Source organism: Centruroides vittatus, unplaced genomic scaffold (assembly GCF_030686945.1).
Source record: "Centruroides vittatus isolate TY-2023 unplaced genomic scaffold, ASM3068694v2 contig_1773, whole genome shotgun sequence".
NCBI classification, from domain to species: Eukaryota; Metazoa; Arthropoda; class Arachnida; order Scorpiones; family Buthidae; genus Centruroides; species Centruroides vittatus.
Window position 1 is genome coordinate 222,006 of NW_027121084.1, and position 24,734 is coordinate 246,739.

Here is a 24,734-nt window from a genome sequence, read left to right on the forward strand (position 1 = left end):
GGTTTTTCGTGTAAGAAAGAATTAAAATTTTGATATATGCATTTTTTACTTTTTAGCAAAATTGACTTTTTTGCAATTATTTAAGGATCAGTTTACAGTCCACTGCTGTGACAGCATAGTTTACCGAATTCTGCTAAGTTTGTTGTCCTCTGCTCTGCTATGTGTTGAAGTATAGCTGCACACTTCTTAGTCTAATGACGAAGCTTAAAAGTTGAGCAGTATTCAACTTTGATGTTTGATGCTAAAGCTACATTGTGGTGAGTTATCCACTGGCCAGAGTTTGACTATAAACTAGACAACGTTCTTGTCAACTACAGAAATAGCTGGTGCCCTTGAAACTCCATGCTGCTATGGGACTATAAACCAGCCTTGAATATTGAAACTTTTATACAAAAATTGAAGTTGTACAATAGAATCCACTTACTGTAATCACAGATATCATCATTTGTTTAATGCTGTGTCAGAATTAGCATTGCCCAAAACATATAAGTTAAAATATAAAACTTTGCCTATTGTAATCAGAGTTTTGGATATAATTAGCTTAAAAATGTTTATTTACACGCAGATATCTTTTTTACACTACCAGTTTCAATATGTGGCTGCTAATGTGAAATCATTATTACTTAAAGTTACAAATCTTAACAAGTACTTTAGAATGTAAAATATTAATCATATTCTTGTTATTTGCTTCCAGTCTAGTAATTTAAATAGATAGTATTTGTTACTTCCTTTATATACAATGGATGAATTCCTATTAATTAATCATAATAAATAAATAACTCAATAACTTGAAGATTTTCTCTAACATTCTTTTAATGTTAGAGAAAATTGTGGTTTCATTGACTAAGTGTGATTTTAATTATATATCCTACTTAACATTATTAGTCAGTTATTGCTATTGGTGTAAGCAAGTCCCAAAGTGATTACAATAAGTTCTACTGTATGTTGAAATAATGCATAATTGTATGGGTCAGACAGTCTCGATCAGTGTTCAAACACACTCCATGAACGTCTTAAAGATATGCTCCAAAGTTTCAAAAAGTAATATAGAAATGCTAAATGTTTTGCTAGTTTTTTATTTTGTTTACATATACAGCTGAACTTCATTACAACAATACTTCAGGAGACCAGGAATATAGTATTGTTATACTAGGATTATTGTTGTAGTGAGTTCTTGAAATTTAAGAATTGAGATCATTAAGAAAGTAAAGATTAGTTTAAATATTAAATTAAATACTAAAGTTTAAATAATGCTCTCTGATCGGTTCTGAATTATTTATTAACCAGGAAATTATATTATGTTGTTTTGAACTTTGTTGTCTTTAAAAAAAAATTGTTATTTTGCTTTGGTCCATTTTTCGCAAGCTATGGTTTACAAATTCTGATCAAACTATGTCAAGAGCAGGCAGTTGTTTGATTCCAATTCCAGGAATTATGATTGTCATGTATTGAATTGTTTTCATTTGAGAAATAACTTCTAAGCTACTTGGGAGTTTACATGGAACTGATTCTTCCTCTTTCTCTTCTACTTCTTGGATATCAGTCCCTAATTCTGCCAGAATTGCCACATCTGTGCAGTCTGGTCAGTGCCTGCAATTCCTCGTAATGGGATTGGCCAAGGTAGTGATAACTATTGCAATGCCATCAATTAGCTAGATGTGGACAAACCATTGTGGAGCATGGGGAGGATCCATAGGTGACTTGATTAGTGAGTAGGTGCTCCTAGTTCTTCACACAGCTCAAGCATTGATCAGGAACGGGTTGTGCCAACACATCCTGATAGTCATATCATTATATCAATGTTTTTACTATCATTGTAATGAGTGATAAATAGTAGTATTTGTATAGGACTTCAGATGGGACTGCAGAAGATCTATCATTATACTGCAATTCATTGTTGTAATGGATATCATTTTAGAAAGGTTCAACTGTATAAACACAAATAAAATACAAGTTATCGATCTCATGTTTTACTCATATATGTAAATTTACTCATATGTTTTATGCATATATTAACAAAACACATTAGTATATAGTATGTTAACAAAAATTTTGTGTGCTACTTGCTCAGAAAGATTGAAAACTGCTGATTTAGGTTGTAACTGTGATTTTTTTGAGAGTTGTATTTAATATGCTGATTTCTTACACTAAAAGAATTCTGTTCATTTTCAAGAAATTAAAATATTTTATTCTTTATATAATTTTTTAACAAATATGATTTTATTTAAAATTAACCTTCCATCTTTACTGACTGACTGATTTTATCTGAATCTGTTAAATTTAGATAGATCTAGAAATTTAGTTTGAGCTTTTTAAGGTTTAATCACGTTTAATATTAGAACAATTACATTGTTTTTTAATAGTATGACAAAAATAAAGTAAATGCTCTTAATAATTTTTATAAATTATAACTTATTATTTAAAATATATAACATTATTCAAGAAAATTATGAGACTAATGAGAAATTTTTTTTTTCCATTAGTCTCATAATTTGAAATTTTGTGAGAAAAAGAGCTTTTATTGATTTTAAGTTTTTATAAATGAAAATTCAACGAACTAGACTACAAATGATGTGTTTATGAACAACAACAAAGAAAACAAAGCTATTTTATTAAAGAATTTTTAAAATTACATAATTATAAAAAAAACTTAAACTTTTTCTCCATGTGCAACTACTATAATTATAAAATTGCTAAAATATTTAAATTATTTCTCTCTCAATGTATTTACACTAAAATAAAGTTTTTATATAAATGTGAAGGATGAAATATATTGTAAGTGGTTTTATAACAATAATAAATTTGTACATAATAAGCATTTAAATTTTATTTAAATATTTTATAAATTTTTAGTAAGTCAAAAATTATTAGTGATTTTCAAACATTAATTCAGAATTTCAAGTAAAACTTGAGTAAAAGTTTTTTTTAGCATGGACACTAGAAATGTGATTTCAACTCTAAAAATAGACTCAGAATACATCTATTCTTTTAGTATCCTTGATTTTAAGTAATTCCTATTGAACAATAGAAGTGGAAAACACTTCTTATTTTATCCTTTAAAAAATGAAAATAAATAGCTTTTTCTTTGATTTATTATAAATTTTGCATTTTTCCAATTATGTTGCGTTACCCAAATAGTCAAAAGTATCATTTTATTTTTCATATAAAGTTACAACTTGATAATTTTTAGTAAAGTTATAGATATTTTATATCTGGGTAAAATTAATTCAGTCATTATTCTAGGAACCGAACCTATAACAAAAACTGCAAAATTTTACAACAATTCGTATTTATAACCGAAATAAGAAAATATATTTTTGTTCTAATTATCAAACTCTTGCAAATTTTTTATAATTTAGTAATTTTAGTAGCTAGATGAACCTGAGAATTAATGATAATCATTTTGAGAACTCCTACTATAAATTACACTTTCTGAATATAAATTTTTAAATTTTTTTAGGAATTTATTCTCTCTTGAAGTATTTAAAAAAATATTTTTTTTGTAACTATTGTAGTTAGTTTTGGAATTTTGAGTTCAAGATTTTTGAATTTATTGTCTGTCAATCATTCATGATAAATTTATATGCACGGAAAATAAAATATAGTTTGGTTTTAATTATTTGTCATAACTTTATTTCATAATGTCTTACAATCTTTCATAGAAGTGAAAACATTTTTCTCATTATGTAAAGATTTCCTCCATGTTTGATTATTTACTATTTCAAGATGAGTTAATTTAGTTGGTTTTAGTGATACCATAATTTCGATTATAGATAATGTGCTATGTTGTTTTTCTTGTGGCATTATACTTTGCTATTTTCTGATAAAGAAATAATCATCATCTGTGTATTTGAAGGTGGCTTTATTACGTTTACATTCATATTTCCATAATATTGAAGATCTGAATTTATTTCAGTAATGGTATTTATTCTTCAATACTTGAAATTTTTTGCTTAAAAAATACTATTTCACTTATCCATTTAGTATAAATGGAAATTTAGAATGATAAAATTACAAATAATACAAATATTATCAGAAAAACAGTTGATTTTTGAAACAGTGAATAAAATATACTATTATTTTTATCATATTATTTTTTTAAAATATTTTTAAATCTTTGAATATTAACTACATTGTTTAGAAAAAACTGAAATCAACGCGTTAATTTATTAGTTTACTAATATTTAATTTTGAATAATTACAGTAATTTTATATTATTGCAAGATTTATTACTAATATTTCTGATAGTTATCAATGTTGAAAAATATTTGATTAGTATTATTTGAATAATTGTATTATTATATATTTTCATTTTATGTCTATTTCACGTATTTGTGTTTTAAACGCGTATAAGTGACAGCATTCGCGATTTCGTAAATTTTGATGGTACATTTTGTTTCATTTTTAACATATTTGCTATTGAAATTCTTTTGAAATCTAAAAATTTAATAATTCCAAAAAATTTAACCATATAAAGTTAATGATTTTGCTTTTCAGTATCGTTATAAAATATAAAGTTTCAAATAAAATAATTAAAATTCTTTTACGCATTGTAATTCTTATATTTTTGTGTGGGAAACGATCTCCAAACTTGATTTCCATGAGTTTACTCTTCTCGGCAAACTAGTCATAAATAAGCTATTAATTATTTTTAATTTTAATTTTTCTCGCGAGTTTCTCATTTATTAGTTATTTTTAAATATATTTTATCAAGTTTTTTTGTTTTTAATAAAATTTGTTAAGAACTGTTACACACACAATAATACAAAAAGCCGCTAATCTTTGTGATCCGCCATTTTGAGAATTAACAGGAAATGTATTGTGTTTACGTGACCACATATATATTTATGATAATGTATTTACTGAAATTTAGATTAATTTCATTTTATTCATTAATTGGGAATCTCTTACAACCAAGAGCATGAATTTTCACCATAATTTTAAATAAATTTATGTATTTTTAATATATATTAAAAAATTAATTAATCGGGATTGCTTGAATTTTTTAAATATTTTGAATTTTGCGCCATGTTTTAGATGTGTTAAAAGATTTTTTAAAGCAAAATTATTTACTGTCACCTGCACCTGAAATTTAAAAAAATAAAATTTTACACGGGGAATAAATATTTTGCAAGAATTGACAATCGAAAATATTTATAAAAATATGATAAAATTGATAAAATGAAACATAATAAGTAAGAAATGAAGAATTTAAGGCTTTGATTAGAAATTGCACTGGAAAATAAGAATGCACCACAATTTGATATTTTGTAAAAAGGGATTTAAAGTGGCATTATATTATTTTCGAACATACGCGGTTCTAATCGCGCTTGCAGCCTCGTGAGAAAGACAAGCAACGTCATTGCTGGTGCTGTGCTACTCTACTCGAGGAAGACAGCCAGACAAACATGGCGGATTGCACTAACATCGTGTTCTTTGTATTGTGCGTCAGTCGTCGGACGGTACAACTACGTCGGTATAATTTTTATAAGGCATAGTTATTATAATTCGACTAATTGAGTGAATTATTAACGTATTAATAAGAAGTTTTAAGTCGTAAGTAATCTCGATATCATTGTGCAATTATTTAGTCGTCACCGATCTGTCGGAACATTCCTCCATTGAAGGAGAAAATGGCTGTCGTTCCTTTTGACTGTCGCCTGCCATCTTGGGAACTAGTACTATTCCTATATTGTGATTCATTTTTTAGTAGTTGTGCCTAGAATCACAATTTCTTATGAAAATTATATAAGAAGAATTATTATTAACGTAAATTTAAAGTATAAATATCCACATTTGAACTCTGTTAACAATACCATCTCCAAGATGAACGAGGTTAGTCTTCATTTTCATTCATATTTTAATTAACTTATTTTGCTTAATTATTATGTTATTTGCTATTTACGATATATTATAAGTGGCATCAATCGGGAATTTTCCATTTGGATATAATAAGCGAGCCAAGTCTTTTCTTATAAAGACTTGTTCACTGCTAAGCCTAATTATAATGTATAGTTAACCCAAATAATGATATAAAATATGATTTTAATATTAAATACGAGTAATTAAAAGCGGGAATGATATTTTACAAACTGTATTGGTGATAGATAATTCTGAATCAATTTTATTAAATAGAGTTGTGGCGTCTTCTGTTGGAATTACATGCTACTGATTATGTTTACAAACAAGAAATTGGTCAAATTTATATATTATTGAATTTGTACCAATGTAATTTTGAGGTTAAATGAGTCTCTATACATTTGACTTTCATTTGACCTTGTTAAATTTTCATTTTTAAGGGGACCCATTTTCAATAAAACATCAAATATATTTTCATATCTGGTCTTTATAGTGGCTTATGCAGGTACTAGGAACTGAAATCAAATTATTTACAAATAAGTTAGTAAAATATAAAGCATATTGTGAGTTCAGAACAATAATAAAATTGAACACCTAGAAATTAAAACTGTCTAGCATTATTTTATGTTTAAATACATTTTGTAACTGAAATTATATTTATAATGATTTGTATATATGAGAAAATATGAATACTAGATATTAAGTGACGGTAGATAAGGGGAATTACTTTGCTTAAGCAGAAATAATAAATGATATCGTTTCATTATATATTTTTATTAAAATCTTATTTGTAAATAGGTTTTATTGGTATATAATACATTGTCGACATTTGAAATAAGATGATGACTTAAGATTACAGAAAATACAGAATAAAAAAGTGTATTTGGTATAAATATGACTTTCCTTGCGGATTTATAGATAATTTCAATATTAATTTACTTCTTATTACTTCGTTTTGTCATTTGTTTTCATTTTTCTTATGATTTTATACTAAATGTTTAATAGAATCATTGGTTGAAAATATAGAATTAAATGATACAATCATTATTAACAATAATATGCATTTGAGCATTTTTTATAAAAATACCAATAAATAAGATTGAAAAAATTTGAAACTTTTTTAAATGTTACAAATTCTGAAGAAGAAACCAACTACTTTAATATAAATTTAACATGTATAATATTTTATGATGATTTCTTAATGCTTATAATGAAATAATTAAATAACAACTACAGCAATTTAGAACCAAGTAGTACCTTTATTAAAACATTTTAACATTTTTTCTCTATTATGTCACTTAAAGTTAATATACTAAATTATTCAAAATACAAAATGTTTTAAGTAATATGTTTGTACGATAATTATTTTGTATTATTATTCATTTTACTAATTATAATTTGAAATTTTGTAATATACGGTAAATTGGTAATTGATATATTTTTACAATTACCAATCCATTGTTTTACAATATACATAAAAAAAAAAAATATGGTAATATTAGTGAAGTAGCAGTGATGAATAATTTTACAAGAACATTTCAGAAATAATGTTATATGTAAATGTTTTAAGCCTTCGAGTTTTAAAATCAGCTATTTTAACCTGGAAATAAATTTAATAATGCATCTCAATAATGGAGACTTTCTTTTTTTTATTGTATTGTGATAATTATTGATTGCTTTACAGTAAAATTTAAGTTTCTAGAAAATTTAAAATGATCTTTATCAATATTTTTTGTAAACTATTTTATAAAATTAAAGTGAAATTTGTTTATGTAATTTACAAAGTTTACTAAAAAAAATGAACTATTTAAAATTATCAATAATAAATCATTATTATTTGGATAAATATAAAAAGTTAATTAAAATAATAAGATTTTCATACATCACTATTGCAATAAATATGAGTTTCAAGATTGTTTGAAAAATAATTAAAAAATATGTACTGTATATATTTATATATTGAAGAATAAAAATATTTGAAAAAATGTCTATCTATCTATTATTTAGAATTTTGTTTTCAGTTTTTTAAATGTTTAACATGTATTAATTCTTAAAGCAACTTTGTTACAGAACTATTGAAAAAAATTAATTGATACACTTCAATTTTATATGAAAAATAAATGTTATAATGTTAAATTCCAAAGTTTAATTGAATGTATGCTCTGTATTATTTGATTGATCTTACAGATAAATAAATGTATTAAATTAAAATGTTAAGTAATTTTCAGTGTAAAGTAGTTTATTTTTTAAGGATCAAAATAAAAGTTACAGGATTGAATAAAAACTTTGTATTTTAAGTTAAATGTTAATATAAATATTTAATTTAATGTAACATTTTTAAATAATCTTTAAAAAAACCTAATGCTGATGAAAATAAAAATTATTTTAATACAAACTACATATCAATTTCATCAAATAAGTATTGTCGTTAAAATTTTAAGAAATATATTACTATTTAATTTTGGATGAAAGTTTTTTTTTGGAAGGCATAAGCTAATAAAAGGCGGCTTGATTTTTTTTTATTAACATCATTGATATTTAGTTCCATTAATAAAACAAAATTTAATTTTTTAGAGATCTGTTCATATTTAACATTATTGTTTATTTTTCATTAAAACAAATTTCTCTTTTTAAAAGTAAATGTTATATTTTTTAACAATTAAAAAAATGTGTACTGCAGAAAATCTGAGACAGAACAAAAATAATATTTGTGTACTACTAATATCTTATTATAATTTTGATTTTAAAAAGCCATGAAAATCTAAAGAACTGATTTTAAAAATCAATTTTTAATAACCAACAGAATGAAAGTATTGACAATTTATCTGTTATGAATTTTATTTATTAATATTTGACGCACTTTTTTGTGATTACATTTCAAACAAAGAAAAATATTTAATACATAACTGTAAGTGGTATATATAAATTCTAAAAGGCATAGCAAAAAATTATTTTATATCATTAGTACAAATGCTTCAATGAAAATTTATGGTAATTTTATTATAAAATAATTTTTATTAGATGTTTTGGTATCTAATGTTTGAAAATTTTTCATGCTAGATTATTACTATTATTTAATTTTTTGTTTTAATATAGCAGAAATATTTTTTAAAAGCAAGTGTGTCTATACTAACAATTTATTCATATCCAGTAACAAAAGAAATTGTAAATATGAAATATATATATATATTTGTGTTTAGACCAAAATAGAATCTAAATTTATCAAATCTATAAAAATTAATATTGCAGATATTTATCTGCAGTCATTATTGATACTTCACATTTGTTTACTACTATTTAAATTAATCATGAAATAAACCAAATTCATGTCGATTTTGTTATTTTTTTCAAGATAAAGTGCAGATTCATGTTATATTGTTTAAATTTAAATAATCATTCAAGCAGTTTTACTTTGATACAGATTTAGTTTTAAATTTTTAATTATTTTGTATTTAAATGTTTAATTCATAGAGATTTTCCCATTATACTATGTAACTTCATATAAATTCTGATAAAATCAACATTGTTAACCTTAGATAAAGTAAAATAATATTTATTATCTACTTATAATAAAAATATAACTCTTAGAAAATGTCTTTCTGTTCTATATAACAGGACTATGATAAAATTATCTCTTTTAGGTACTAAATTATTAAAAAGAAAAAATCACACACACACAAAACCACTGTTCTGTATTTCAGTTATTTTTAAACTGAGGATGTCTTTAAATAAGGTCAAAAACATTATTCAATAGAATTTGGTTTTCAGAAGTAAGCAGCTTCTTAATAAAATGCTATTTAAAGAATAAAAGTAGTGTCAGTATTGGAATTGAAGAAACTTTGTATTGTTGAATGACTTGACATCTTTTAGATATCTTCAAAATAAATAAGTAGAAATTTTTAAAAAATTTTTGCTTGTTAAATATGAAAATTATAAATGATGATAACTGAGTGTTTTTGAAGAATTCAAATTATTCATATAGATTGTCATTTTTGATTTGTTGATGAATATCTATACTTTATAATAACACACTTTTCTTTTTAGAAAAAAGTTATATAATATAAAGACCAGAATGAAAATTATTTCTTTATTTAGTTAGTGATTTTGAAAATCAGATATAGAGCAGATAATACTAAATGCTGACATGAAAATATTAAGTTCTGGTATACTTTCACTTTATATTTGGTGAATGTGTATAAAATCTTATTAGTATAATAAAAAGACTTGCAAAACTGATCATTCAATTAGATGAATTAATTTCAGTAACTTGAAAATCAGATAAAAAAAATAAGAAACTTAAATTATAAAAAACAAAGTCCATTTGCCTTATTAGAGTTATTAAACTTGATAATGAGGTTATTTTAATGTTTCTGAGCATAATGGAGGCTAATCAATAAAACAGTTACTTTTTTAAAAAGTTATCTGAATTTTTAAAGAATAAAGAAATTTCTATTTTGTTAACACTGCTATGAAAATATTCTGACATTGTCAAAAATCAAGTAAATATAGTAAAGTATAAAATTATTTAATAAATCTACAAATAATTGATATAAAAATTAAAACATGAATGGATCATTAAACAAAGCTTAATTTTTTGGTTTTTATACTTAACTACTATCAAACATTATTCACATAGAGAGAGAAAGAGAGGTATTTATCTTCCTAGTAGCAAGAATTTAAAAGATTTTATTGAGGATACTTTAAATTTTTTGATCATCTCTTTTTATAGTTTTTAGATATTGAAAAAGGTTGACATTCTGAAGTTCTCTTTCTAGCTCACTTCTAGTATCTTGATGTTTATCTCATAATATTTTTTATATGAAAAATCGGTTATTCTTAATGTTTTCTTAGTGTTTCTATTGTCAAGCTAGTGAAATCTTTCTTTGAATCAATCTTCAGTTTCTTTTAATATTACGAAAGGGGTATGCCTGTTATACTTAGTTAAAAAATGTTAGTTTGTTCTTTGCTACTTCAAAATTGTAGAAAATTTAATTTTGGATTCTTGTGCTCACTGATATAATCATTTTTTTGATAGTCCAAAAACATTATCTCTCAGATTAAATTTGCTGAGTTTTAATTCATGAAAAGAGTAGAATTATCTGAAGAGAATTTGATCAAGATAGTTTGTCTGAAAAAAGAATTTTTCATGAAACTTCATTTCATTTGTTTTTATTTGGGCAAACATGATGTGAATGATAAATAATATATTTTTAGTGTGTTTATACACAGTGGAGCATCATTTATATACATCTCAAAACAATGTGCAATTTTGAAATTTAAGATGCACAAGATGGCAGACAGTAATTTTTTTTCTATGATAAATTCATAGTATTACAGCTTTTAACAGATGTCTCAATGCTTATTATATATTTTTATTATAAAAAACAGTAATGCTTTTCATTGCATATCTTCTTTGAAGTTGAGTTAGTGGACAGTTTGCATTACGTGATTAACAGCAGTAAGTTCTAAAATGATTTTCACTTATTCAAGACAAAAATGCTACTGCTAATGGGTAGTATGCTGTCTTCTGTTTTTGCTGGTAACAGGATACTATAAATGTATAGGCTTCTTATATTATGATTACTTCATATACATTAGCTAATAATATACTATTCCTACTATTTTCTCTGAGAGACAGAACACTTGGGGTTAATTTTATTCATTTAATTCCAGAAATATGAAGCTAGGGATGTGATGATAGAACAAAAAAATGTGTCCTGAAATTCTGAGTTCATTTTTAAAAACCCATTGAGATAGTTATTGCGTTTTTCAGAAAGGAAAATGAAATATAAGTGGTACTCTGTAATGAATTTACACATGCGAATGAAATATCTTGCCATTTAAAGAGAGGAATGCTTTGGGACCATTGTGAAACATATAAACAGTGCTTCATTCTATATTGAAATATATTTTAAACTTCATTTATAATCAATCTTTCATTATTAAAGTTTTTAAATTGAAAGACCATAATGTTTTGTGCTGTCTTCCTTCACATAGGCAATTTGCCTGTTCTGGTCTCAAAAAGATCCATTTTTTTCTCAGTTTTCTTCTCTTTTCACTTTTGGTTGTTAATTATTAGTAATAGGTAGTGTGATTACCTCCATTCTCTGTTTTTTCCATCTCTTCCTACATTCTGTAATATTTTCATTCATATATTTTTAGATCTTCATTTGATAAAGCATCTAATCTTGTACATCTGTTAACATATCTTAAAAATTTCATCTCTACTGCCCATATCATTATAATACCTTTCTTCAATATCCATGTTTCAGGATCATAAAGGAGCATTGGTATGGCCATTACTTTATAAAACTTAGTGTATAGCAAGAAAAGCAAGGAAGGGAAGTATATTCATTATACAATCGCACATGCTTTGGAACCTGGCCAATTTCTGGTGTAAATCAATATCACATATGATGTCACATCCTAGAAAGAAACAGAATAGATATATAATAATCCATAAGATTTAAATAATTATCATGAAGTAAATGATATGAATATCATCATTCCCCCCCAATTTAACAATGGAGTATTTTATTCAAGTGGCTAAATGATTGATTAAAGAATGACTATTTATTTGTAAGATTTTTTCTTTATTAAGTTAGGAAGTTGAGGTGCACTCTCTTTTTATTATTTATTCAGGGCACTGTTTCAGTGTCATAAGATGATTCTTAAGTTTCCAATCGCTTGGAGATCTATTAGTTTACCCCCCTCTCTCTCTTTTTTTTTACTGTTTAGGACCCTTTTTTTTGATACTTTTCCTTTTTTATTAAAATTGGGTATTTTTGTATTTCTATTTATAAATCTGAAATTAAATTTTTAATTAATAATTTTAAAGACAAAGGAATTATGACTGACAATAGTATAAATATTTTGAAATGTGAATTGTGTGATGTGACTATAAATTTTGAAGAAAAGTATTTCTTCACAAGTTAAATAGCACATTAAATATGCAAAACATTTTCAACGGGGGAAAAAGAAATAATGAAAAAAGGGCCAGAGTTTTGTTTTGGAATCTTTAAATTCTGCAAAGGACAATGAAAGCAAGAAGAATGAAGTTTTCATGGAACTGGCTACAGCTGTAATATAATATGGTCAGGGATTGCTCTTAACAAATCATCCAGCATTCAGAAGTTTTCTAGAAAAGTACACCAAGTACTCAATACCTGACTAAGGCGTTCTAAGGAAAAGATGTGCAATCTACATATGAAGCAATTTTCAAAAAAATACAGAGAATAGTAAGAAACAACCCACAAGTTTAAACAAATGAAAGGTTATTGGATGGATTTTTAATTGCAGTTTAAAATTGACAGAAAATATGCACCTGTTATCAAGTTGACATAAATAAATAAGACAATCAGAATTTTACAAATTTTAAGCACTTATTATTATAGAAAAATATGCATTTTTAGTTAAATGTACTTATTTTTCACAATACTGAAAAATATAACAAATACAGAGTTTACTTTTATTTATTTTAACTTATACACGATTTGACCAATAATTCTTAATTTTTTTTTTTTTTTTTAAGAATAGTTTGCATTAAAAACTCATCCATTCTCAATCACTTTCCTCAGACATGAAGCATTCTTGACTCATTACATTAGCAATGTCAAATATATTGAAATTCAGTTTTAAATGTATTTCCAGATTTTGCTCTGTCAAGGAACTCTTATCTGATTAATGAATCATCTTAAAATATAAGTAACTTGCCTCAATTTCTGCATTACTAGAGGTACTTACAATACTGCAGTTTTAAATTTATTTAACTAGCCATATTTCTAGACTCAAACCAAGAAGCAGATAGCATTTTCATTGTTTGTACATTTACTCCTCAATCTTTGGACAAGATAGCTTTACCGGAAGCAGTTTTGATATCTGGAATTTCCTGTTGCACAAAATGGTTGAACTTTTAGGGTAGTTTTGTAAATTGTACAGAATCTTGCATTACAAATTACATGCATTCTGAAATTTTGGTATAGATCTGGGAAAGTATAAAATATTTAAAATAAATTGATACAAAAATTTAAATTTCTCAGTAATGGTATGAAGAGACAATGTTCTTGTTTTTTTCCCCCATCTTCACAACAGTTCAAGCTGGGAGGGTTTTTGGTTTAAGTTATCATTTATGTTCAGTTTGATTTATTAGAGCATTTTAGCAAATCAGTATTTCATAATAAAATCAAATTAATGTGAATATATATGCAAAACTTTTAAAAATGATATCTTTATAAATGTTATGCAAAAATATGCAATTTATGAAAAATTATGCAAGACATTTTTTTCTATTAGCTACTATTAATTGTGAATTCTCAATAACAATCTTTCTTGAAATTGTGTTTACATTTCTACTGTATTATACAGAGTGGGCCAACGAAAACGAAATGGCGGAGTTATCGTGTTCATCCAAGCAAATCGCTCGGACAGGTCGATTTTATTCTCAAGGGGGACATCTTTTTCAATAAAGTTTTTGCGATTCTGAATACAACAGACAACAAAAAATTTTAAAAACTCATATATTTTTTATTAACTAAACAAACATTTATTTTGGAGAAAAGTAACACAAACTATTAAGAAACATTAAAAAAAATCTTTTAAGCTAGATCACATATGCAAGGAAAAAAATTAATAATAGTTTTTTTTTTAACTCAATGGTTAATCGTCACAATTGTTGATATTGGTCAGATAATAACCCAAGCATATTTCATGAAGTTCATAGCCAAACTCTGCAAAGGCTAAATGTATGGGCCGGAATCTTTGGAGATCGACTACTTGGCCCCATTTTCCTAGATGGCAATCAAACGGGAGAAAGTTATTTAGATTTACTTGAAAGCGTTGTTCTGTACTGTACATCCTTTACTTGTTGATATCGTCAAACATGACGACTGATACTTAGAAGACCGCCTTACTTTCCAACAAGATGGAGCCTCCCATTATGCAAGACCAGTTAGAGTTTTTGAACATGGCTTTTTCTGGGCATTGGATCGGACGTAGAGGTCTTTTTAGAATGGCCGGCTAGATCTCCAGATCTTAGTCCTCTTGATTTTTTTTCTTTCAGGACATTTAAAAAGTAAGATCTATGCAACCGAACCAGGATCTCTTGAAGAATTATGACAAAGAATTATAGACAAGTGTTGTCAAATAACACCCGAAACTTTCCTAAGTGTAAGAAACTGTTTTGAGTACAATTTGTATTATTGTATGGAGGCTAGTGGTGCTTAATTTGAACATTTATTGAATACTTGATAACTCTTTCTTATGTTTGTTACTTTATTTGAAATAAATGTTAGTTTAGTTAATAAAAAATAAATGAGTTTTTAAAATTTTTTGTTGTCTGTTGTATTCAGAATTGCAAAAACTTTATTTGAAAAGATGTTCCCCTTGAGAATAAAATCGACCTGTCTGAGCGATTTGCTTGGATGAACACGATAATTCTGCCATTTTGTTTTCATTCGCCCACCCTGTATTTTTAAAACCATGTTTTCTCTAATTGATATTTTTGTTTTAAAATTTTAGTTGGTTATTTTATATAATGGGGGAACTACTTCATGCAATTAAATGCAATTTCTAAATGCAAAATGCACATCTATATCTGTAATAATAATGGATAATATTTAATCATGTTCTGGAAAGCAACCAGGAGATACATCAATCAATATGTAAAATATACTTTTGGTTGCTTTACAAATAATCCATGGGTTATTCACAGGAAATTACAGTAATAACACATTTTTTCATGATTACTTTTGTTAAACTGTTTTAAATTGAAATCAAATATGATTTCAATTTAAAACAGTTTTTGGTTTCAAATTAACTAAATTGAATTTCTAATGTTCTGTCGGATATATTTAAAAGAAAGAAAGATCTACTGAAAATACAAGAAGAATTATTTTAACTGCATTAGTGCCTGTAGTCTTGAATTATAACACTGAAATTATATGAACAAAATTATGATTGCAGATTATTATGGAAAAAGTTAAAATTTTGAAGATGAAAGTCAGTAGAATTAATGGGAACTGTTCTGTTTACGGGATGCCAACTGATATGTACAGCAACCAGTAAGATTCTAGCTCTGAATGATTCTACCACCTTCAGAATTGTTGATCCTTTGTGAGATATTCACCTCCAAAGGTCAGTTTTTAGCATGTATCCGTATACTGCTTACTCTATATGAAAAGCATGTAGATTCTGCTTCAGTGCTCACTATCGCTCTCACCTCAGCACCCAGATGGGGACAAGCCCTCAAACCCCTAAAACTATAAAGCATCAAGAACTTCACAAACAGTCAACTGGGCTACTCAAAGCTGGCATAGTCACATGGGCTAAATAGTTAAACATGATAGTCTTACAGATGATGGTATCGCGTATTGGATTCAAGTTACAACTGGTGCCCTCTTAACAGAAAAGAACAAATTAATGTTTGTGAGAAAAGAGATTCATCAATTTTATCACTTGTTTTTAGATTGAAAGTAAGTTTTATTTTTTCTGCTGTTATAACACCACATGTGAAAGTTGTTATCATGTCAGATTTGACTGGGTTTTTTTTTTCAAATCTTGGTTTTGAGACCTCCTGAACCCAAAAAGGGAAAAAATTTGTGTGAGATGTCTATTTCATTTAATATCTCAGGATGGGTAAAGATTAAAAAATGAAATTTGGCATGGTAACATGTATATAAAGGACATTGATGCTCTTAAATTTTTGAGTATGGAACTCATGGGGGTGGGAGATAAAAGGTCAGGTGAGATCAAACTTAATAAAATTTTTTCTTTTTATTGACATTTACAATACTTTTAAAATTCATCTCTACCCACAAAAGTAAGCCTTTTTATAATATGAAATGTTATTAAAAAAGTAATTTTTATAACAAATGGCACTACACACAGTTTTAACTTTGAGCGAGTGTCAGTGTTTTTTAAACAAATATTTAAGTGGAGATGTTTTTTAATCATAATTTAACCCTTTCTGTGAATTCATGCTAAGCCTACAGAGGAAGTAATGGGTGTTCTTTTTGAGGAACAAATTGTTGAGCCCACCTGTGACCTGATATGACCTAGTTACATGCTGCTTCTTTGTAGTGTTGGTTTCAGATCTAGTGGGTATGGAACATTTTGCATTTAATATATATATTAGGCTCAAAGACCAAAATTGCTCATTGAGCAAAAAACGGCCATGAAGTGAAATTCACATCGTGGCATTTGTAAAAACGGCACAATGCATTGTGGCTAACTCAAAACGATAACAAAGTGAAATTTGTGTCATGGCTTTCATGATATTTGACCACGACGTGTTCTAGTTAGGTTAGGTTATTCGGACAGGTTGAAATTGGTTCAAATGTTTTAGTTAGGGTGCCTGATGTTGATCGGGGACATGCAGCTCCCAGAAATGTTTTAGCTGTTGTTATGAGCATTAATCCATCAGGTCTCTATCAGTTAAGAAACAAGGGTCTTCTTGATCAACTTTATGCTTGTAATGAATTTACAATTTCTGAGAGTAACTTTATTAACATTCAGGATGTACTGTACCCTTGACTTCACACTTTGCTCATCATCTACATTAACATCTGGAATAGGTGAGCAAGGGTTTATAATGTGTCACTGTAAAAGATACTGTATTGATAAAAAATGCAAATGTTGCTTAAAGAACATAAAATGCAACTCAAAATGTCACTGTAATAGTTCTTGTAATAACAAATAACTCTGAAACATTCTTGATTCTCATAAAAAAGACTGATTTATTAATAAAAGTTCCTGACAAAGTAATTATTTTTAGTAAATTAGTTGTTAGAAAACGTTGACATCTTGAGCACTGCAACAGATTTTCACAAATGATTACATTTTTGAAAAGTAACCAAGTAACATAACTAACCTAGCCAGAACGCGTCGCGGTCAAATATGAAAGCCACGACGCGAATTTCACTTCGAAAAGTTTTGAATTGTTGCCTGCTTGTTGTGTTTGTTCTGCGAGGTGTTCACTGTCTGAACATAAAAATTTTTTGCGAAAGTGTTCGTTATTTGATTTGTTAATAGTCCGTACTGTTCATTAACCAATCTCTATAGTCATGGGAAATTAAAATTTACTTTATAGTTTGTCAAAACAAAATTTTTATTTTCAAAGAAAATGTTTTACATTTTTAATGTAAAATTTTTATTGCTATCATTAATGGGGGTTACTTTTATGACAAAAGCTAATGGAAACAATGTTATTAATAGGGATGCTACAAATGTAATATATATATTTTAGTTTAAATCAGTTTTAATGTATAAAAACTTTGTTAGGTTATTGATTAAGAATGTCCAGGATTATAATTTTGTGAAATCATCATGATATTTTTATGTGAATTTTTACAAAAATAGATCATTGGTAAAATAGTATAAATCGATCATGCATAATTAACAATTTAGAATTTAAGTTTGCATCTTGTTCACTTATTAAGTATTTATAGCCATATTTGTACATAGTTTAACGCCCGTATGTTAATTTTCTCGTTTCTTGCTTATTAAGTTAGGTTGTAATTCTGATAGAACTATAAAAAAAAATTATTGTATTTAAAGTTTTCTAATTATAATGCTTAAAAATGTTAATATTATACAGAAGAATCTGTGTAAACTAGAATCACACAGTACAAAATTATTTCTTCTGTTTTGAACAAGTTTTAATTTTTTTTTTCCTTCTTTAATTTTTTAAACGATACCAGATGAATGCCAGAAAATAGTAAAATTACTTTAACATATGTGAAAACTTTTATTACTGATTTAATTCAAAGTGATTCTAACTGAAAATGGGAATATTTCAAATGAAATAATTGAGAATTATTTGGTTGTAAAAAGTTCTCATTTCCAAATATTTGTGCTAGGTGTTAGAATGCTTTCTTAGATGTGATTCTTATGTGCTCATATGACAATTTTAGTACTAAAAATAGTATCTTGTTCTGCCATCAAAAATTCTAATCACATTACAATAATACAGAAACCATTATTCTACAATTTGACTTTTCAAGGAATTTTAATACTCTAATTATTTTTTTTATTTCTGTAATTATCAATATGTTAATCTGCTTGTTTTAACATATTGAGTACTAACTACTCCATGTGTTATCTCAATATTATTGTTTTCATAAATTATATTCATTGTGTGTTTTCAAGAACTTAGTTCTTGGTGGCTTATTCAATTCTTGACTTAAAAGTATTTGGTTCTGCCCCTGGTTAATTTTAGCAAACACTAATATTAACCTACAGTAGTGCAGTTATTTTTTGCATGATCACATATAATGTGGCAAATTTTCTGTGGATTTTTTACATGTAATTGCCATTATTCAAATTTGATGATTCTGAAAAATCCTGTAATGTCTCTTCTCTGAACTTGCAAAATTTTAATGTTGTTGTTTAGTTTCTGAGATATTATTTTGTTTACGGAACAAAGTCCTTGACACTTCTCCCCAAATGTTGCAGTAGCGTGGGCTAATATGAAACAAGTTCAGCTGGAAATAAATGATGGGAGGACAAGTGTTTCTTAGAAGGACAAAACCTACAGAAAACTCATTTTCTATAGTTTTTGGGCATGAAATAAAGTCATTGAAACATGTAAGGCTGTGTTCACACTGCCAATGACAACAACAGTGTTTTTATTGTTCAAAAATAGTATTCACATCCAAAACGAATAACCGGTGTGAAAACTTTCAAAAATCATTATTCTCAAAATCATATATCAAACTTTCAAAAATGGTTATTGGTTTTGGATGTGAGTGCTATTTTTAAACAATCCAGTGTGCTGAGGGAATATATTAGTTTTTATTGTTCATCTTTGTCTGTGAAACGTTCACACCAATTGTTATCATTGATATTTATTGATATTGTCTTAGTCGTTTATTGTTCAAAAGTTAGCAAAGATTCAACATTTGTCGTTGTAACGGTAATGACCAATCATCGTGAATTTCTCACAATTCTTTGAACAAGATGGAGGAACTGCTAATCTCATGTTGAAGAAAGAGGAGCTCTACAGAGCTTAATAGATCATTGAAACTCACAAAAGTAATTTTAAAAATTCTTTGATGTGTTTTAATTGTATGGTAATGCCTACAAAACCAAACTATTGCTGTAATTAATTGGGTTATTATTTTGCTATTATTAATAATTAGATATTAGGTAATTTGGTAATAGAGGTAGACGTTAGGCATCATCTCTTATTTAAAGTAATAATTTATTAATATAGAATGGAATTTTAGCCATCAAGTTTTGCTTACCATGTGGTGGGCTGCCAGTTATGCCACTCTGACTTCTGAGCAATTCTTCACTTCCAGACATATTTAAATCTAGATATAACCATTCATAATTACACACATCTGGAGTGAAGATTTGCTTAGATGTCCAGCTGGCATAACTGGCAGCGCATCACACAGTAAGTGGAGATCGTGGGTTTGAATCTCACCCTGGGCTAGTTCTTTTCTTCCAGATTGTTCTAAATTATTTAATAAATTATTAAATTGTTATAATTATTAATTTAAATAAGAGATGGTGCTTAACGTCTACCTTTATTACCAAATTACCTAATATCTAATTATTAATAATAGCAAATAATAGCCCAATAATTACGTTGACCATTTGGTTTTGTATCATGCATAAAAAACAACATAATTATTTAACGGACCAAAAGACTCACATTTAGGGGAAATAAAACAACATGAGTAATTATTAACAATATTAATTCGAATTAGCTACAGATAAAGACAGATTTGGAATCTATTTTACTGTATTACCTTAATAATAATGGGAGAAATAGTAATAATATTGTTAATACATGTACTAAAGAAAAGAAGCTACCGTATGATAGTACCAAATATTCAAGCTAAATGGCTGTGTTTTTCTATGAGTCGAGTCATAACTGCATGCATATTAACTGCGTTTGCTTGTTACGTTCAGGTGTTGCGTTCAGTTACAAGTGTAACACATAAAGTAAAGACATCGTGAGCGGTCGACCAAAATTGGCTTCGCGATCGACTTGTTGGCCACCCCTGCTATATAGTAATTCACTTTTTTCACTCCATCCTGGGATATAAATCTTGTGGTGTCCTCTAGGTATGCATTTTTTGGCTACACTAAACAGTGCTCCAACAAACTTTTTAAAGTTGTTTGATGTAGGTGGGATCCATCCCAAACATTTGTCAAGATCCTCTGAGAACAAAGTCCAGTTAGCCTTGTTAAAATTCCACCTTGCGCGTGGTATACTATTTACTATAGGAATATTAAGTCCAATTCTGATAATTATTGGGCGGTGCTGGCTATGCGGGAATTGATTTAAAACTGTGCGTGTAGCTGATAACGGTTGTCTATTTTCATCTGTAGACACAAAGCACAAGTCAGGGTTATATTCACAACCCCATGCGCTGGACCTAAAGGTGCATTGATCTTTAGCATCAAACAGAAGATAAAGATTATTTTCCTCTGCCCATTTAAATACCATGTCACCATTTTTATCAGTGTTGCGATATTTCCAGAGTTCATGGTGGCTGTTGAAGTCTCCCAAATAGACAGCAGGATGAGGTAATTGTGGTATGACGTGTTGGGGCCAAGTTGTAGCTTTCAACCGAATAGGAGCTGTACGGACCAGGTACTAGCCTTTGCTACTTTTGTAGAGGCTGGATATCAAAGGCAATTAAAAACATCTGCAGTATACATCGATCTTACTGCAGCATATGATACTGTCTGGCGGCATGGCTTAATCTATAAGCTGCTCCGAGTGATACCCTGTTTAAAAATGGTTAAAATAATTGATGAGATGTTAAGTAACCGACCCTTTCAAGTTGTCATGGGAAATTCGAGAAGTAGGATAAGAAAACTAAATAATGGCCTACCTCAGGGTTCTGTCCTGGCACCACTGCTCTTTAGTCTTTACATAGCTGATCTGCCTCAAACGAAGGCAAGGAAATTCGGATATGCAGACGATTGGGTGATTGCCACGAGACATAAAGACCTTGCGATTACTGAAAAGATCCTGACAGAGGACTTATCAATCTTAGGACAATATTTTTGCCAGTGGAGACTTCAATTGAGTAAGACAAAAACTGAAGCTACATGCTTTCACCTTAATAACAAGCTGGCAAATGAAGAATTAAAGATTTATTTTGACAATAATTTACTGAAATATAATAAGAACCCGAAATATCTTGGTGTCACTCTGGATAGAACTTTATCCTTTAAAACACATGTGATGAATTTGGCTGCCAAGGTTAATACCAGAAACAACATCCTCCAAAGGTTATGTGGAACCACATGGGGTTCTTCACCGTCCACCTTACGGATCACTGCTCTTGGCTTGGTTTTCTCTGCAGCGGAATACTGTGCACCGGTATGGATAAACAGTACTCACATTAATAAACTGGATGCCCAACTAAACACTACCCTACGTATCATAACAGGTACTCTCAAATCAACTCCTGTCCATTGGTTACCTATTCTGAGCCATATCCCTCCATCTACACTCCGAAGGGATAGCACTCTGCTCAGGGAATATAGGAAAATATTATCTAATCCACAACTCCCGATTCATCAGGATATTGATGACCTCAGCATAAACCGGCTTAAATCAAGACACCCTCCCCTATTAAGAGCTAAATCCCTGCATTCCAATAATTTCAACCTCACTGAATCTTGGAAAAGGCTCTGGGCTGATGTCTCTCCGGTGGACAGCCGACAACTTCCTTGTATCACAAAGCGACCACCTGGATTTGAGTTATCCAGAAATCTTTGGAGTATGTTAAATCGGATTCGGACCAAACATGGGTTGTGCAGGGACAGTCTTTTTAGGTGGGGAAAAGTTGCATTTCCGCAGTGTGACTGTGGTGCTGAAAGACAGACTATACACCATATCTTGGAAGATTGTCCAGTAAGATCTTTTCCGGGACAACTGAGTGACTTCCTGATTGTGACTGAAAGTGCTTTAAACTATATTTCTAACTTAGATTTACATTTATGATTTGTGTTCTTTCATTTATGATTTGTTCTTTTTTGAATTAGATGTGTAGCCATACGCTAAATAAATAAATATCTATAATAATGAAATTTACAAAGGCAATAGAGTTAAATAGGACAATGCCCTATGCACAGGATAATAGGCTGCTTGGCATATACATCACCCTAGGAAAGTAGGCTTCCTTGCATATTTCATCTGTGTTGTAGAAAAGAATACTTGTGGTTTTATTGCTATCAAAAATGAAACTGACACTTTGTTTTGTTTTTGTTTATCTTTACCTTTCAGATTCTGCTCTCTGGTCTCTTTTTGTGATTTTTTCACATAATTGTTTCAAAAACACCTGTGTAGTTGACTGTTTGACCTTGAGGCAAAAATTCTAAGTGCACAACTCTGATTTTCTGAACGTCAGTGTAATCGGTTGAGGGTCATCTTCAACTAATTGATGACCACTTTTGAATCAGGTAAATCATTCATAACACTGTGTATGACCTAGAACATTGCCTCCATAAGCTTGATTCAAACGTTGAAATGTTTCTGTAAGAGTTTTCTTCAGCTTAATGCAAAACTTTCATGTTGCTCCTGTAAATTGCACATTGCAAAAATGCCACAAACACTGAAACGCGATATCAACAGTTTGAAAAAAGCAGTTTACTCAATAGGTTATCATGAACGTAGTATTGTCAATTTCATGACACTAGGACACTTTGTTTTTGCCCAATTCAAAAAGTTCGGTTATTTTTTGATCAGACCCAGTGTGTACCAGATGACCCCAGTGTGTACCAGTGTATTTTTTGATCAGACCACACACAAACACACAACCCAGAAACATGATTAATCAAATGATCTAGTTACATTGTTATTGGGCTACAATAAGGTTAATATTTATCTAAATTAAATTAATTGGTCTGATTGAACAGAGATCCAGGTAGCATAACTGGTAATACATCTTCACAATAAGCAAGAATTTTGGGTTTGAGTTCTACTACAAACCAATCTTTTCTTCCAGAATATCCTAAATTAAATTCTTTCCATTATTAAATTCAACACGATGGTGGTTAACATCTCACCTCTAGCCAAATTTATTAATATCTGATCAATTAATTAGCCATATTGTAGCCCAATAAGAATCTGATCATTTTATTTGATTAATAATGTTTATCAGATTGATTATACATGTAATTATTGAATAAAGAGAAATAAGGAAGCACAGTTTTTTGAATGAATTGGCTATCCAAGGAGAAAATTTTTATCCATTGCTTCATTTGCTTTATTTATCTAATAATAAATGTAAAAATAAAATATCTTAAATTTAAGATATTAAAATTATTATATTAATTTGTACAGAAAATAAATTAGTGGTGGAAAGAAGAATGAACATTGTGTCAGCAGTATGTTCTTTTTGGCAAATTGTGAATCATTTTAACATGCTGAATTGTCTCTATAGCAAAAATTATTCACAACTAGTTGGAATCAGAAATATCTGGAAATAAGAAAGACAGATTTAAACATGACAACTACAAAGAATATACTGTACTTTGTAATTGTATTCATAAACACCTCATAAAACTGGAAAAACCTTATGAATTTCAAATTAACACACCTGTACCAAAAAAATCTAGCATTGTAAGGTCTTTAGAAGATAACGAGCACTCAGTGTTTCATGTTTGTATTTTCTACAAAATTCCCATTGTTGAGCTCTTATTTTTTCACAGTTGTCATATTTGTGAGGCTCTCAATGAAAGAAAATCCAGTTATCGAGTGGCCTAAATGATCATGCAACCCACCAGTTGACTTACTAGATTGGTGATTCAATTTAACCACAGGTGGATAGCCTGTGGTTAATTTTTTTTTTCTTTCTTTTTTTCTTTCTTCATAATTTAAACAAAACTAATAAAAAAAATTTTTATGA

General features: G+C 28.2%; 1 protein-coding gene across 4 annotated transcripts in view; it reads left to right on the forward strand.

Annotated features, from left to right (window-relative positions):
- The first annotated feature begins 4,206 nt into the window (after window positions 1–4,206).
- The window catches only part of Chd1 (chromodomain-helicase-DNA-binding protein 1), a 142,119-nt gene continuing 121,591 nt past the window's right edge, over window positions 4,207–24,734 (forward strand). The window contains exon 1 of one of the 4 annotated variants that reach the window (XM_067263341.1): window positions 4,207–5,835. In XM_067263341.1, coding sequence (XP_067119442.1) covers window positions 5,827–5,835 — 9 coding nt within the window. In that variant the 5' untranslated portion in view covers window positions 4,207–5,826. The remainder of the gene's footprint in view (window positions 5,836–24,734) is intronic. The other 3 variants (XM_067263340.1, XM_067263342.1, XM_067263343.1) reach the window with 3 other exon arrangements.